The 16,792-nt window shown below is 44.2% G+C and overlaps 1 protein-coding gene across 1 annotated transcript; it reads right to left on the minus strand.

Moving 5' to 3' along the window:
• Nucleotides 1–171: 171 nt before the first annotated feature.
• On the minus strand, nucleotides 172–3,106 carry LOC136942736 (zinc-binding protein A33-like). Its single transcript, XM_067235705.1, has 6 exons — nucleotides 2,696–3,106; nucleotides 2,321–2,413; nucleotides 1,797–2,027; nucleotides 1,651–1,673; nucleotides 1,437–1,555; nucleotides 172–761 (listed from the first exon to the last, which is right to left on the minus strand). The coding sequence occupies exons 1-6, from the start codon at nucleotides 3,104–3,106 to the stop codon at nucleotides 172–174; spliced, it is 1,467 nt and encodes a 488-aa protein (XP_067091806.1).
• Between the last annotated feature and the right edge of the window lie 13,686 nt (nucleotides 3,107–16,792).

Consider the following 16,792-nt stretch of genomic DNA (forward strand, 5'->3'; position numbering starts at 1 on the left):
ACAAAACGTCACATTTTTATTGAAAGGTAATCGGGAGGGTCGATGAAAATAACGTTGAAATTACGGAACATAACATTGCGCACAAAGTAGTGGAACAAAACGACAGACAAACACTTAACCACTGAAGAAACCGTAGGGATGTGTGTGACTGTACACTTTGTACTGTGCACTTCACGGTTGAATAGTCTTCTTGGAGAGGGCTGTTTGAGTGACAGTGACACACACGTTCTCAGGGCAGATCTTCAGAGAACCAGGGTTGCTGCCATCAGAGTTCAGACAGGGAGAAAAGTAGGGGAACAGCCTCTCCTTGAAGCTGTCCTTAAACGTGTAAATTAGTGACATGTCACTGGAATCGTGGAATGACACCTTGCCTCCCTCATAGTCTAGCTGAACCCTGACCTTCTGGGGTTTTCTCTTCAAGGTCAAAGGGGTTCCCAGAGGGGCTGTCCCAGCACTGAACTCTGTCCCGTTCCACAGGCCCACCGCCCAAATCCCACCATTCGGGCTGACGGTTACACTGCCCTTCCTGGTCACGCCCCCTTTGGCCACACCCAGAGTCCACGCCTTCTTAGGCCCCACCTCCACCTCCCAGCTGTGTGTGCCAGAGCTGAAGCTTTGGGAACCAAGCACACTGACTGAACTGTCAAAGCGCTCAGCGTTATCAGGCACCGCCCGGGACACCCGTCCATCTTTAACTTCCAAAAGGCCCCCAGAGATGAGCAGGTCGGCGTGAGCTGTGTTCACGTCCAAGGTCACAGGCGCTGGTAGAGAGAGGTGAGGTGACAGTTAGATGCACCAGCTGGCTGTATAACACGACTGGCTATTTACACAGATTCCGGTGACTGGGCACCTTTCGTCAGCGACAGAAAATGATTCAGCACATTCTACAAACTCAGGTATTACACCAGACGACAAATAAATAGGTAATCAGAACGTTGGATCGTTCAAACCATGAATCATCAGTTTCAGTTGTGTATGTTTGCTTTTAAAGGTGAAAAAACATGGGGTTAGGGTAATGTTCAGGGTTAAGGACCACTCGTCAGTCATTTCGTTGATTTGAATGTCAACTTCAAGTGGCCAGCAGTCGCTACTTCTTTCCTTATGGCCTTGCAGTGCACACCTCCCCATCACATACCACCCTAATTTCAAATGTAATAGCGAATCATTTATAAATGTCATACATCTCCTGTCCATAGTGAAAGTCTACGCCAGTGACCCATTTCAATCACTCCATAATTAAGCAGAACAAGCAGTAGGTAATGTATTTCTGAACACGGATTACGGAATCGGATCTGAACAAGTGACGTTTGTTTACTATGGATCGAAGGTCGGATTGAGAGTTCGGCCTGGAATGGTAATATATAACTACTAGCTATTGTGCCGTGACTTTATCAATGCTTTACTGAATAGGATACTGCTAGTCAATTGGTACTCACTGTATGTCACTTTATCCTGAATCTTCTTCCACACATTAAACCTTAGATTGCCCAGGTGTTTGGCCACATCAATCAGAGACCCAGAGACAGGCTCCAGGTCTGTAATGCTCTGCTGGGCCCTAAAAGAACAGATAGCCCAAGTTATTATAAGACTGCTGCAAGACCTAATTAAATAGGAAATGAACGAATTAACTATCACTGGAATATCCCTTACCTGAGTTTAATGTCTTTGTAGATCTGAAACGCAGTATTAAAGAACATTATTGAAAATGTATGTGTTTTTTAAACCACAAAACTCTGATATATCTGGATCATTCAAAGTTGTTGAAAGTAGAGACTGTGTGTGACAGAGAGATAGACCTTTAGGAAAAAGAGTGCATCAGTCTCCATCCTGTTCTCTATGTCAGTGATCTTCTCTGAGAGTGAGGCCATCTCGCTGATCAGATGGGTCGTCCTCTCAGCCAGTGATGCTGTCTTCCTCCCCTCCTCCTGCTTCAGGGCCGCCAGCCTGGTCTCCTCCTCCTCCTTCAGGTACTGGTGCAGCTGGGTAAACTCTCTTCGAATCTGGCCTGCCGTCTCCTGGGCCTGGTTCTGGGGCAGGAAGGAGTGGTTGGAGGAGGCAGAGAGAGAAAGAGAAAGTGTGTGTGTTAGAGAGAGAGACAGAGAGAGAGACAAAGACACAGAGAAAGACAGAGAGAGATCAATTAAAGATGAAGAGAGGAATGGGGCAGCAGAAACAGAGCGAGAGAAGGTGGCGAGACGGTCGGGGGAGGGGAAAGAAGGGATGAGATTAAAGGGTAGATGGTGGTGGAGGGATATATTCAATATTGTAAGAGAGGCAAGTCCTCAAGCCAGTCTTTGCAATGCCCCGCAGTATACCATACCTTGATGAACAGTGCGGCATTGTTGCTAGCATCTCTCACCAGATTCAAGTCTGCCCGAGCGCCAAGAGCTTTCAGCAGCGAATCGAGTTTACTCTGGAGCGAGAGATGAAAGGGAAGAGATTTGTATGAGTGAAAGAGGGTTTCAATCTAGAATGCAGTGAGTGTTGCCTAGATTATTGTAACGTAATAGGACAAACAGGAACAACACTTTGGGATCTTGTGAAAGCTTGTATCTAAATCAAAGTACAGTATCTACTTTCAAGTTTCCAAATCACTGAGCTATTGCCTCCCCTGTGTTGTTGTGTAGTCTTTCCGAAATCATAACCAGTAGAGCCCAGAGTTGCATCATGGTCTGTTGTCCAGCCAGTACGTTACCTTACACACTTCTGCAGCCACTTCAATTGTCTGGTGAGTGTGCTTGGAATGCGCCTCCACACACACTGCACACAGAAGCACCTCGCACTCCCCACAGAACCCCTTGAGCTTCTTCCTATGGGTCACACACACCCCGGGACCCTCTCCGTGCCCCTCGCCCCCTCTCTTCGCTCCTTCCTTCTGCAGGAAATCCTCCACGATGTTGGCCAGCTTCAGGTTGGGCTGATAAATGTCCTTGGAGGACTTGCGTTTACAGACGGGGCACTGCCGCTTCTTCCCCTGCTCCCAGGCTGTCTTCAGACAGCAGCGGCAGAAGCTGTGCCGGCAGCTCAGACTCACAGGGTCTTGGTAGAAGTCTATACAGATGGGACAGCTCAGTTCCTGTTCCAGAGTAGTCGTAGGCTCGCCCATCTTCTTTAAGACTTGATGTCAACAGCTGTGTCGTCGGTATCTCTTCTGGTCTGTTTTATGATTCTGAGAGGGTAAAGTGTTAACGTGTGATCAAAGTTTACCCCGCTTCGACAATTCCTACAATGCATGAAGTCATGACTTTGGCCTATTCGGCCGCCATACTTAACACGTTTTAATTAATGATTGATAAGTCCGTCCCAATAGCTGTGCACTGCATGTGTTAAGGTACTGCAATAACACTAGAGTACAATGTTACTAAAGACATTTGTTGCAACACATTTTACTCCATGATGATTGGAAGTGATTTGTTTACGTTCAGATTTGTACTGCTTGTCCATCAGGTGTCTATTTCCCGTGGAGAAGCAGACAGTGTATTTGTTTCCACCTGGACTCTGGTCACTGGGCAGGGAGCCAGGAGAGAGCCTCAGGTCTTCGCCGGCTCAGCATGATTCTTGCACGCCATCATGACAAGTCTAAGATACGCCAACTGACACCTATTGCTCACAGAGGTACAGAAACATGGTTCTAGTGAAGCAGGCAGTCTTTTTACATGAGGTTTTGAGCAACTTGAAGGCAACTTATTTGAGGTTTTGTGAAACGCAGTTGGCACTGCTGCCTACAGGTGGCAGTAAAGTACTTTTACGTTTCAAACAGTTGTAACTGTTGTGTGACTCAGAAGGGGGTGAAAACAAGGGCAATATTTAAGAGGCTATTGAGTTTCTATTGATTATTTGCCAGATTCAGCCCCATTGTGCTTTCCTGGGGAGAGAGAATCTAATCAAATCACAGTTTAACACCTTGCTGCAACATAATCGTTTTTAAACAAGGCTCTTCAAAGTTTTTGATTAATTCTATCACCTTCTTTCTTCTTTTTGTGTAACTCAACTGTAATTCAAACTTGTTATCTTGTTCTCGCGTCAGATGTTCCCTCCTCCAGTCCTTTCAAGTAGCCATTTCTTCTTAATGCTCCTGGAAGAGAAAGGGGTCCCATGTTCATTTGAGAAACGCATTGATTGAACAGGGACCCTTATTTGGCATTGTTGTTGCTGTGTGTTGTTGTCTAGAGTTGTTAGAGTAAAGTTTATGTGTATTGAGGGTATTCATTCTGACATCATCTTTATGTTGGGCCCAGGAGACGGTAATGTAAATCCTTATATTGGCAACCAACATCTGTGTCTCAGCCTTAATAAGGCATTGAAAGGAGACCAATTGGGCCATAGCAGCTAATGTAGAACCCCTCTTATAGAGTATTGCAAGCATTGTTAGACGGCTCTCTCTTCCCCGAAGCACAATGTGAACCTGACAGCGTTTTAAACACATCTCCTCACATTCTCCTTCATTACTGTGATCATGACCGTATTTCTCATACCAGCTCCCAGCTCTGAGCAGAGTTTCACTGGAGAATGGTAGCCTGTGTTCCTGCTATTTATTATAATTGGAGGTGGTGGTTAACACCTGAACTGGGGTCTCGTTTCATTACCACTTCCTGATGGTCACCGATAGGAGTCGATTGGATGACGAGGAGCTGTGATACGGGATATGCGTAGCTAAGTGTGAGAGATCTGACCAGGGGAACATTTTAAGTGGATGTTGCCCACTCTGTTCCTTTTTTTTATTTTTTACTTTCTCTCTCACTCAGATGTGAGGTTAGAACCGACACTGCATGATTTGAGTGATGGGCTCCACTGCAGGCACACGGTAGCATTAGATTGCGTGGCTCCGCCCAGCTAATCAGCGGGCGCCGCCGGCGCAATGCTAAATCTGAAACAGGCACTGTGTCACTGTTGGAGAGGGGTACATGACAGCAGCACAGTAAAACTGTGGAGGCGTGGAAGGGGATTGGGATGTGTCGGTGTATGTGTAAAACGACTTCAGTGTTTTAGTTTGTGTGTGTGTGTGTGTGCACGTCTGTCCGTCTTTGTGTTTTTGTGTGTATTTGCGTGTGTGCATGTGCTTGGAAATGAAAGCAAGTGTCGTATGATGGAGTGGTCATTTCTTATGTGCTGAGGGCAGGAGACAGAAACATTACTCATGAGAGAGAAGGCAGAAAGGGGGCGGGACTAAAGTACCAATGGGCGCTCACAGAAATGACTGGCCCAAAAATCGTGAACACAGGGATGTCGAGAATGAGGCGGATGGCACGCGGCTTGTTCGTGCCTTGTCAGAATCACCCGTTGGCCCTTTTGAATCAGTGAGCCAAATCTACCATGACCAAACTCTGGGAGAGAGGCATTACTGTTGGCTTCACTGCCAGGTCATCAAGCTAGCTCATGCTGTTTAGGACAGAGTGTAGCAGGATGCAGCTACTGAACTGGACATTTAATGTGTCTTCGACTGCCCTAAATCCATAACTGACTGGCCCCTTGAGGTTACCTGCAGCAGTGTGGCAGCATCTGTGTGGCAGGGCCAGTTCTTTCAGAGCAATCTGTTTCTCAACGATTCTTTATTACTTTTGTGTTGGTGCTTAGACTCCCCTGGGTTTCTCAATCAAGTGTGGTTTTAGCTTTCAAGAAGAAATATAATCCAGTCTGCATTTGAAATTGAAGTCTGGGATACTGGGAGAGTAAACAAAAGAATAATGGGGTGCTGTGTAGACATTGTATTAACACACTTATTAAATGTTCTTTAGTCGGGTGTGTCTGAATACTTAAAGTACAGTATTCATTATTCATGATAACTTGAAAGAGCAATACAACTGTGTTAATAAATACAGTATGGTACTACCATAATGGTCCTGATAGGATGCTTATGTCTTGCATTGTCATGATATACATGTACAGTTCTGTAACTATGTGCGTTGGTTGCTTGTTAGTTGTTAGAAGTTACTTTTTCAAATACAACATAATCTTACTGGACTGTATACCTTAAGATGAGGACCCTAGCATACACAAACACATTTACCTGTACACACACTGTGCCTTGAGATGAGGGGCTGAGTTCCTAGTGTCACTGCACAATCACCTTGACAACCTTCTCAATAACTGAAGCGTCTGTTGGAAAGGATGCAGCCAAGCAGCAGAGTACACATCGGGAGCACATATATCTATTGGCCAACGAGCACACAACACTGCTGTCATAGTCTCACACTCTCTGGATCACATTTTCGGATTTCTGGCCACTCCACTGACAACCATTTCATAAATACATTTCATAGGACTCACACAAAACACAGAAAGGCACATCCACAATCAGTAAAAACATCATTTCCATCTGGGCCGATGCCAACTGCTAAAATGTGCTTCAGCATGATTCTTGATTAATATGCTTTTCAGTAAAATACTGATCCCAGTGGCAATTCATTTGGACCCTCAGCAGGCAAGTAACGGTGTTGGCATTATGTAAGGCGGGGTTTCTCTCTCGTAGCCCAGTGTCCATGTCATCGTAATTAACATGTTCAGATTCTGTGAATGTAGGGCTGGCTGGAGGCCAGCAGATGGAGATTTCCAGGTCTGACGGAGGGAGAAAACAATGGAGAGAAATAGCTGGCCCTGGTCAGAACCGCAAGCCCCTGGATCTTATGAGGACAGTTCAATGAATAATTAACAATGGAATATGAGGTCATATTTTATTAAAAAGCTTTAAGTTTAGAAAAGGCTATGTGTCAACCCACAGAGGGTTGGAACATGGAGCCGAGCTTCTTTGATACTGTGGGATAAAGCTGTGCTGTTGTGTTTCAATGGGAGCTGCCTGTGGTAATAAAGTGGTCACATGTGTAAGGGGACTGTATGTGTTTGTGTGTGTGTGTGTGTGTGTGCGAGAGAGAGAGAGAGAGAGAGAGAGAGAGAGAGAGAGAGAGAGAGAGAGAGAGAGAGAGCATTGAATAGAAACAGGGACATACTAGTGTGTTGCAGTGACTTTTTCATTTAACTTAGAAGTTAGAAAGTACAGAAATAGAAATCTGTAAGGCGGAAAGCTTTCACAGACACACCAAAGCATGCTTTGACTTGTATTAGAGATTGTGTAGAGGAAACTGGAGGGTTGTCTGGAGTTTTGGATAAGGCTGCTTCATTTTGATCATGTGATCTCAGGACCAATAGGCAGAGAGGAGACATCCACATCTGATTGGAGTCAGAATGTCTTATCAAGCCTAACTTTCTCCTGCTGGAGCAGTACTAAATGAAAATAGTCAAACAATAAACGTTCCATAGTTAACGAAGAAAGACAAATGGTAGAAAAAGGGCTTGTTGTGGGATGACAGGACTCTTTTTCCTGTGTCTATTCTTGCCCTGCTATGTTTTGTTGTTGAAAACTTTAATACAAACTTTATTTGTATTAAAAGAGGTTATTCATTCCGTCATTCAAAGCAGATTTGCATGAGAGAATACCTTGGAATTTTAAGAGGCTTCCATATTCTTTCAACATCATTTCCTCATTCCATCAACCAACCTAGGATTTTAGAAAAAAAAGCCTTCCGTCTTCTCAGAAACTTTGGACTGGAAATGCTTTTGTCACTTACACCTACCTGACTCTCTCCTCTCTCCCTCCCTTCTTCCAGACTGTTGTGAATGATGCATTACACATGGCTGTTGACGGGTGACGAGACCTGGCGGGCAGAATGGGTGTGGTCAGGTGATGACTCCTGGCTCATGCATACTGCCAGCAGTATGTTGACCTCTCACCTCTCCAACCAGAGGACAGCACTGCGGGACAAAGGGGATTTGCATTTAGATTGGAAGCCTGTCTCTTCTCTTTCTCAGCCTCTGAAGTCCGTCTTCCCCGAGTCACTCTTGTTGATGCATTGTGATTCTGGTTCAGAGGACGCTTGTCAGAACAGTGTACTGTGTATGTGTGTGTGTGTGTGTATGTGTGTGTTTCAAACCCATAACACCACAGAACACTTTCTTAACTAAGGTGTAGTATACTGTGGGAAGTTACTTATTCATTTTTTGAACGATTCATTTACTTGGCTTTTAGCGCAGTAAAGCTCTAAATGCATTGTAAAAAAAAAATATTATGCTTTTTTCCAATAAGAGTTACATTTGAACATTTAGGTGGCCATATGCAATATGCACAGTTCAAGACATGGTTCCAGACAGCTTTTTTCTTTTAGAGATAGTGAGACTCATCCCTGTGAGAGTCATCCCTGTGTTGTGATGACATCAAGACTCACTGAAAGCTCATCCCATCACCTGCTAAAACTCATCCCTGTGAGAGTCATCCCTGTGTTGTGATGACATTAAGTCTCACTGAAAGCTCATCCCATCACCTGGTAAAACTCATCCCTGCGAGACTCATCCTTGTAAGACTCATCCATGTGTCTCTGTGCGGTGTACCTTCCAGGCCATGTAGCCACACCATGTCCCTGTGAGGTCATCACCCTGGCTGTCACACAGAGGTGGAGGGGACCCAGCCTTCTATTTTGGTCCCTCACGTAATTTATATAATATAGGTAAAGGACTAGACAATTATCAACACAGAGAAATCACTTGCACTGCCTCCCCCCCAGCAGGTGATCCAGTACTAACTCCACTGCTTTTCACATGGTTTCAAGAACTATTACTGTAACACATCCTGTCCTTTGCTTTCAACTCCACGGGGATGCTGGCCTTTTCAAACTGCCAGGCCTATTACTGTATTTCATCATATTAGCTGAATTTCAGATGATGGTCTGCGGGGGAAAAAAGATAAATAAAGGAAATAAAACCGCATTGCATCCTCATTCACCTTAAAACCAGGGGACCCAGTCTGGCTGATATAATGCAGGAGCCAAACACACTGGGATTTATGTGTTTACCTGGTGTTCAAGGTCAACGCATTAGACAAGGCAATATTTCACAAGGAGTCAGAGGTGGAGGATTTTGACTCATGGCCAAGCACCTGTGGCATTATGGGTAATCGATAGTCGCCTGAACAAAGCCGTCCGACGTGGTATTCAAGGAGCTGTTAGCATGATGGGCCTCTGGGAGTCCTCCTGGTGGGATGGCTGATCGCTGTGGGACACCCTGTGCCAGGACGTGACCAGCTTCACAATGACTTTATCCACACCTCATTTCAATTTACAGAGACAGAATGGGTTTTGGGGATGGGATTTCTGCTGATGTTGTGAATGAGTAAGTAAGTAAGTAAGACTTTATTTATATAGCACATTTCATACAAGAATTGTAGCTCAAGGTGCTTTACATCAAATCAATAAAAACAATAATACAAGTGATAAACAATTCAAACAAAAATAAAAATCCCAATAAGATATCTGTTCAAGAGAGAAAACAACTTTAAAAGTAGGAAAACCCTTTTGAGATAATGAGGGGTTTAACAGTGGTTGCATGAAAGAAATCTGAAGCCTGTTTTCAATTTTATACAGAAAGGGGGCTCAATAAGTCTGTCATTACATTGCTGCTTACAAAGATTCTTTTCTAAGTAATTTATCACGTTGTATTGATGTGAAGAAGGCCATATGTTAATGTATCAGTCGATGAACAGTAGTTTGTCCGTCTGAATATTGACTTTCTTTACCATCTTTTCTCTCTGTCTCTGTCACTAATAACATCTAAATCCATGCTCTCATCCTCTGACCCCATCGCTGCCACTCCACAATAACAACCTACACATTATCAACACAGGTTGGAAATTATGCATGTCTCATTCACATCCAATTGTGTGGTTTTCACACATTATGCAAATGGTTGGATAAACCCTGCTCCACCCTTATTAGCTGGTCACAACAACATAATTGGGTCGGGGGGGGGTGCACCCTGTCGAGAAGCTCTTGTGAACGAAAACAACATCTGTAATCGCAGAGGGAGGGAACCCCCGCCACCACCACCCTCCCACCCCTCCATAGTACAAAGAATAAGAAAGAGAGTTGCTCATCAAGCAGCACCTCCAAGTTCCAGTGGGTGACCATGAGGGTGGGAGAGGGAGACACAGGGGTGAGACAGCCAGACCATTTATTAAATATGAATCTATTATATTTGAAATGTTGGATCCAGAGGTTTGGATAGGAGAGATTGGGTGCCTGAGACCGGTTGCAGACTCAATATTCAATTACCAAAGTCACAGCCTGCCTGTTGACATTTACTTCAAAGCAATTCAATTCTTACACTTATTATCTTTTATTCATAATAGGCACAACTGCAAATCAGGCTGTGTCTGTCGTGCAGTTGATTGAGTATGAATATTAGTGCAAGTGAATAGGAGGGTGTTTGGAAGGGTTGTTGTTTATGTTCCTAATAAAGTTAGCCGGGATGTATTTGATAAACTGCTTTGGCTCAAACATCATCTATCCTGTCCACAACAGAGGCTTAATCGCATGGCTTATAAATAATGAAAAAATGATCTGTGTGTGTGTGAGCTGTTTTCGACCTGTTCAGTTCTCCCCAGACAAAAACAGTGAGGAACAGAAGGGTTCAATTTAGGAGGCCACTGCAAGTTGAACCCTTCTGTTCCTTCTCAACCTTTTTTGGAAAGGAAAGAAAAAGGTGCAGTGACATTGTGTCCAGATACAGTATCAAATGAATGGCCGTGTCCCGTAGCCTGACATCTTGTCCAGCTAGGGTACATGAAACAATACGGTTTCAAACCCACACATACGAATACACAAAGGCCACAATTGGTCATAATCGGCATCTGCTGCAACCGAGAAAGGAAGGGTTTTTGAATCATCACTCTGTTTCCGGTAAGGTGCTGGAACGGACTTGAATGGTGAATGATGTTCAGGGAACCAATAGCAGATGGACACCTAATTGAAGGGATGCGAGGAGGAGTGGTAAAACACAGAGGGAGGAAAAGCACATAGACATGCGTGGGGACGCAACAGTGTGTGTGTGTGTGTGTGTTAAATATGATAGTGCTGACTCCAATGCTGCATATGGCAGGGTTAAAAGACTAGGCTGACTAAGGGCTGTAATCCACCCCTGCTGTCACTAAAATGGTCAATGCCAGTCTCCAACCAACCCCTGTCACCAAGGATACCAATCCCACAATGATGTAACTCAGGAGCCGGTTGGCAGGGGGGAATCCCCCAGAGGATTGGGTCTTGTCCCAAGCTTAACAACCCGAGCTAATGGCTCATCAAGTTACTTGTCTATCTAGAAATGGCCATCCATGCTAATTAAGATGGCTAACACACAGGGAGTCGCCTGGACAGAATGACATCATCATCGTGGGACCATCTGTTGTGAGTCGGTGGCTTTGGGTGCATAAAGGATATGGATGGAGATGGGGCTGGGAAAGCCATGTTCATACATGGACTCTTCCTGGCCCACGTTAGACTAAGAAGTGAGTCTTGTGTGATCTCCGAGGGGATCGGAGTGGGGAGATGCAAATTGATTATGCAGATTGCTGTGGGGACTGTTGGTAGATTATTTACAGTAAATACCCGCCGATGACATGGTTGCTCATTCGTCACTCATTTCGATTCCAACAACATTCTCTTGCACCTCTCCTGATTGCCACAGTGGCTTCAGGCCCTATCAGACTATCCTCAGACGATGGCAGTCATCCACCACCACCCTCACTTCATCACCAGAGATGCGGAGCAACAACAGAGGTTCAGGCAGGCTGATTGCATGATCCCATCAGTAGCTGACTACCTCCCTGGCCATCAGAGCCGGGGAGAGGAAGTGTGTGAGGGCGTCCACTCCACTCAGACTCCCACAGAGCCACACTATTCCTGATTCTGCTGATGTCTCTCACCCCTCTGCTATCAACTAAGACTCCCCGCTGCACTCATCCATATCAGGGTAAATGAAGGCACGCCACACAAACACATCAGTGTAAACTAAGCTCCCGTGGTGACAACAGGGAGGTGGCCAATCCATGTGACCCCCCCCCCCCCCCCTCTCGCCCTGCCTCATGCCACACTGGCACTGATTATGGCGCAGAGATGTTATTTTTCACAGATGGCTGGAGGTAATTGATAATGGTTCTGATGTTGAATGTTGTTTAACGTTGTCTGAATGTTGCTGTAACATCCATACCAAATGTATTGCATGACAGTTTAGAGGTAGTCATTGAGACGGTTTTGAAGAACTGAGCACAGGAATTGTCTTTAGGAGGTGTTCTTCAGGAAGCCCAGTACTGTAGGTTGGGTCAGATGCATTTTAAATAAAAGCTTCATTGGCCAAAATATCAAAACCCACATTAACGTTTCACTAATATCATCAGCTCATGGGAGTGTGAGTAGAAGTCAGGTGAATTCATTCTATCGTTCTTCATCAGAGTACAAGAGCAGACTGATTTCTATAAAAGGAGGGACTATTGAATGTTGTTGCCAGCCTTTAAAACTCATGAAATGCTTTTCATTGTTTTCTATTATACCATAACAATTTTAAAAATGTGTCTACATAGTATACTAAAGCAGCAAACTTAGCAAAACAGAAAATGTATGAATTCTTTTACTGTGCTTCAATGACAGAAATTGACGGGTTGTTAAATACAAAAATGTCTGCCTCACTTTATTTTTGCATGTCATGTTTGGTATAATGGGAGTCAGATGGCTGAGCGGTTAGGGAGTCGGGCTATTAATCAGAAGGTTGACGGTTAGATTCCCGGCCGAGACAAATGATGTTGTGTCCTTGGGCAAGGCACTTCACCCTACTTGCCTCAGGGGGAATGTCCCTGTACTTACTGTAAGTCGCTCTGGATAAGAGCGTCTGCTAAATGACTAAATGTAAATGTAAATGTATAATATCAATTGTGTGTCCTTATATATACAGAGACATTTATCCCACCATGTCTCAACTAAATGGATTTTCAAATGATTCCTTCGTTGTTGTCACAGTCATTGTATCAAACATACAAAGCCACAAATGGCAGGGCGTTTTGAAATGAGCCGGTTTTGCTTTAATAATGCCCCTGTTGTATTGCGAGGTGTATTTTAACACGTCATGGAGACCCTAATGGAGGGTGTTCAACTGTCCCCCACAATCACAGGTGCACTCAGACACATTGGCTGGGAATCGATCACACCTCCTGATTTTTCCAGTCTCTTGCTGTTGTGGTTCAGTACTTCAGAGGCCCTGGGGGCTGGAGGCTGGAGGTCCTGGAGGCCCTGGGGGCTGGAGGCTGGAGGTCCTGGGGGCTGGAGGCTGGAGGGCCTGGAGGCCCTGGGGGGTTGAGGCTGGAGGCTTCTCTCTGGGAGAGGAGAGGATTTGGCTCAGAGAAGGAGGCTGGAACAATAGAACCCTTTTTGACTGAACAAGTTTCCCTGTTAAATTTGGTAAATTTCATATACATTTTATATCAAATTCACAACCATCCGCCAATACACATTGTGTACGATTAGATCAAGAGCATGACCAGTAAGTCCACAAGACATTTAAACCTTTGCACCAGAACCTTTGCCAATACACACTGTTTTCAACCTGAGAAGGAATATTTTATTTGTGTACCAAGATGTACTTTCCTGGCTAGGGTAACAAATTGTCTTTAAGATATTTGTCATCAATCTTGTCATCAATCTCTCTCTCTCTCTCTCTCTCTCTCTCTCTCTCTCTCTCTCTCTCTCTCTCTCTCTCTCTCTCTCTCTCTCTCTCTCTCTCTCTCTCTCTCTCTCTCTCTCTCTCTCTCTCTCTCTCTCTCTCTCTCTCTCTCTCTCTCCCTCATTCCAGGTCCCCAGCTGTGTATCTGATCTATTATGGATGAGCGTGGGTGCGGGGAGCGGGTGGAAGGGCGGGAGGGAGGGAGGGAGGGAGGGAGGGAGGGAGGGGAAGGAGGGGGTTAAGGATTCAAAGGAGGAGTGAGCTGCCACGTGTAGGGAGTCTCCTCTTCCACGTGAAGGGAACCCCACTCTGTCAGGCTCTCTGTAAACAAGTACACAACAAAAGTGCAGCCCAGCACACATACATGTAGTTACCACACATGCATTTGCTCCTAGCAAATGAGAAAAGTGTGTGTATGTGTGTGCTTGGGGAGGCATGTGCCCTGCTTAATTTCTGACACTGAGCTGGTTTGAGAGCATATATTGATTTTTAGAACTCAGTAGCATATGCCCAGAGACCTTCACTGATAGACTTTTGATTTGAAGGGGTTATCTCAACACACTCCTAGACAGCATGGCTCCTGCTCTTTGAAACAACTCTCCCCCTCTGTCTCTCTTTTCCTCTGTGTTTATTTTCCTTTGTACACTCTCTCGCCCCCCAACCACCCTCTCTTTGTATCTCTCGCTCTGGATAATAGCGTCTGCTAAAATGACTAAATCTCGGAGTAAGAGGTGAAGAAAAAGAAAGATGTTTATGCTGGGGGCAGAGAAATGGAAATGATTAAGATAAATTATTCTCTTCATGCCGCAGAAAGCCTTTCTTACCTCTTCTCCTGTTTTCTAACCTTTGCTTTCATCTTGAGCTGGACTTGAGCAGGGGCTTGAGCCCCCCCAAAAATTTAACAATTCAAGCGTCAGATATTAAAATCTAACTAAATTCAGGTTGCTAAAATTCGAATGGGGAAATTTGGATCCCAAAAAGTCGGCTCAATTTTTTTCGGCTCAATGGTTTTTTTTTGGCAACCTCAATTTCTGAACCTTTAAATTTTGGATCTCAATTTTCCAAAGGTGAATTCAAACCCAACAAATTCAGTAGTGTTTAAATTTCAATATTAAGTATTCAATGCCTTTTAAAATTCAAAACATGATGTCACTGATTTTCTTCCATAGTTCGCTTTCATTAAAATATACATTTTGAATGATGAGTTTTAAGGATTTAGTGTTTAGAAGAACATCAATTATTTACACAAATAAGTAATATGAATGTGTGGGAACGTTGCATATGTGCTTGTGTAAAGACAGTCTGACTTATTTCCTAAAAGGCCACTCATATGGGGTTCCTCATTGGCTAGCACTGGTTACGTTTTTTCCCTCTTCCTACATCGCTTGAAACAGGGTGTGGGGTCTGTCACCATGGTGATGATACAGCTTCCTGGTGGTTTGCTCCAAGCATCTTCCTTGTGTGCTCCGTAATGGCTGTGCTTCTGATAAAATCACAAAGTATTCACTCACAGGAAACACTTTCACATTGTCTACAACATTTGACTGACAATGCAACAGCACTTGTAGGCTAATCGTTTTCAGCATGCCAGCATTGTTTGTTTTAAATATGTACATGGCAAACAGTCACCACTTCACAACACCCTCAGTGTATAGGGCTGTCTTTGAAGAGCAGAGGCAACACACCAAACCCCCTTAAAATATTCATCTGATTCCCTAATCTCTGTCATGTGCAAAGCTTCAGTGCAAACAGTGTCTCATTTATAGAATGAGCCGTTGTCGATGCCTCCGTTACTAAAAGTCAATGAGCAGCATGAAACTGAATTACAACACAAAGTATGAATGCTGTTCTCGTGTATAAGCGGATTTGAGTGCTTTCGGTTGGATTGCACAGAGAGTAAAGTGTTCAGTCCCAATTAAGAAAAAAAATAAGACGCCACTGCTATCCAAGGAGTTAGCAGCGTTAAGTGAATGGAGCAGTATGTGTGCGTTTCTGTGTATGTGCGAGTATGTGTAACTAGGGAGATTATGTAGTCTCCTCTAACATGTGCAGGGAACTCCTCTCTGTCAGGCTCTACACAACAATCACAACAGTAGTACAACTTGACAAACATAACCACAACACTCATTTTCAACTTGCAAATGAGTTCTCCAGGGAATAGGCTTATAGGCTATTACATATGTACACTTATGAAGTGTATGTTCGTGAGATTTGTCCAAACATCACTGAGTGTTAACCTATGAATACAGTAATACAGCATGTCAACATGGAGCTGGGAAGATAAAGATGGCAGTGCTGAGAGGGCCAGGGTCTTCCTTCATGTATTGTCCCAGGACCTCCGACCTGGCCAACACCAAGAGGGCTGTCCGTGTGAAAACATGTGACCTTCCACTGACGGGTCTGTACCAGGATTCATCTGTTCATCTGCCAAAGGGTGACATGGGTGCTCTGCATTGAGTATCAGTGTTTTCTGATGACACATTGACATGCAGTATGCTGTGCAGTTGATTTTCCTTCCGGATGAATAAAGTGTATTGAATTTAATGTGCTACTGTGTTGTGCCGTTTGAGCAGAGATATCTGCTCCAGTGAATGCAGGCAAAGACTCTGAATCACATACGTTTTTTAGGCACTGCTTTATTCTATTGTGTTTTTCAAGTTGTCCTTGCTTGACTTGCCTATTGATTCTCCTTTCAATGGATGCGTCCTGAATGGTATTGATGAGTACAATGTGGGTGTGTGCGTGTGTGTGTGTGTGTGTGTGTGTGTGTGTGTGTGTGTGTGTGTGTGTGTGTGTGTGTGTGTGTGTGCGTGCCCACGCATGTATAGTATGTTAGTGGATGGTTTAATACACAGGCCACCCCTAATGTAGCTCTGTGGAAAATGTGAAACACAGGATGCTCTCAGATGGTAAACAGCGGACATTGTGGTGAATTAGAGCAGAAAAGGAATTAAATAAAACAATCAGTGTCATTGGTGATGAAATCAAAATGTCCTGTTGTTTTTTGCCTTAAGTAAATTGCTGAACATTGGTCTGGTTTGGGACCAAACACAATAAGTAAGAAGAAAGGACAACATTAAATGCAGGTTTTCCCATTTCTGTACTGTATGAGTTTTTACAAGCTGCTGGTATTATTGTGATATTATTATTATGGTTTGCTTGTCATGCCAACTGAGCACTCTAAATTGTCATAGTGAGAGTCAGAGGAAATCTATTTGCGTGTGTATGTGTGTGAGCGGTCTGTGTGTGTGTGTAAGGTTGTATT

This window comes from Osmerus mordax, chromosome 5 (assembly GCF_038355195.1).
Source record: "Osmerus mordax isolate fOsmMor3 chromosome 5, fOsmMor3.pri, whole genome shotgun sequence".
Taxonomy (NCBI): Eukaryota; Metazoa; Chordata; class Actinopteri; order Osmeriformes; family Osmeridae; genus Osmerus; species Osmerus mordax.

Coding starts and splice junctions, on each gene's coding strand:
- LOC136942736 (XM_067235705.1), bottom strand. CDS start 3,106: ATGGGCGAGCCTACGACTACTCTGGAACAGGAACTGAGCTGTCCCATC. Junction 2,414..2,695: donor TGGCTGCAGAAGTGTGTAAG/GTAACGTACTGG, acceptor CTCTCGCTCCAG/AGTAAACTCGATTCGCTGCT. Junction 1,674..1,796: donor ATGCACTCTTTTTCCTAAAG/GTCTATCTCTCT, acceptor ACTGCGTTTCAG/ATCTACAAAGACATTAAACT.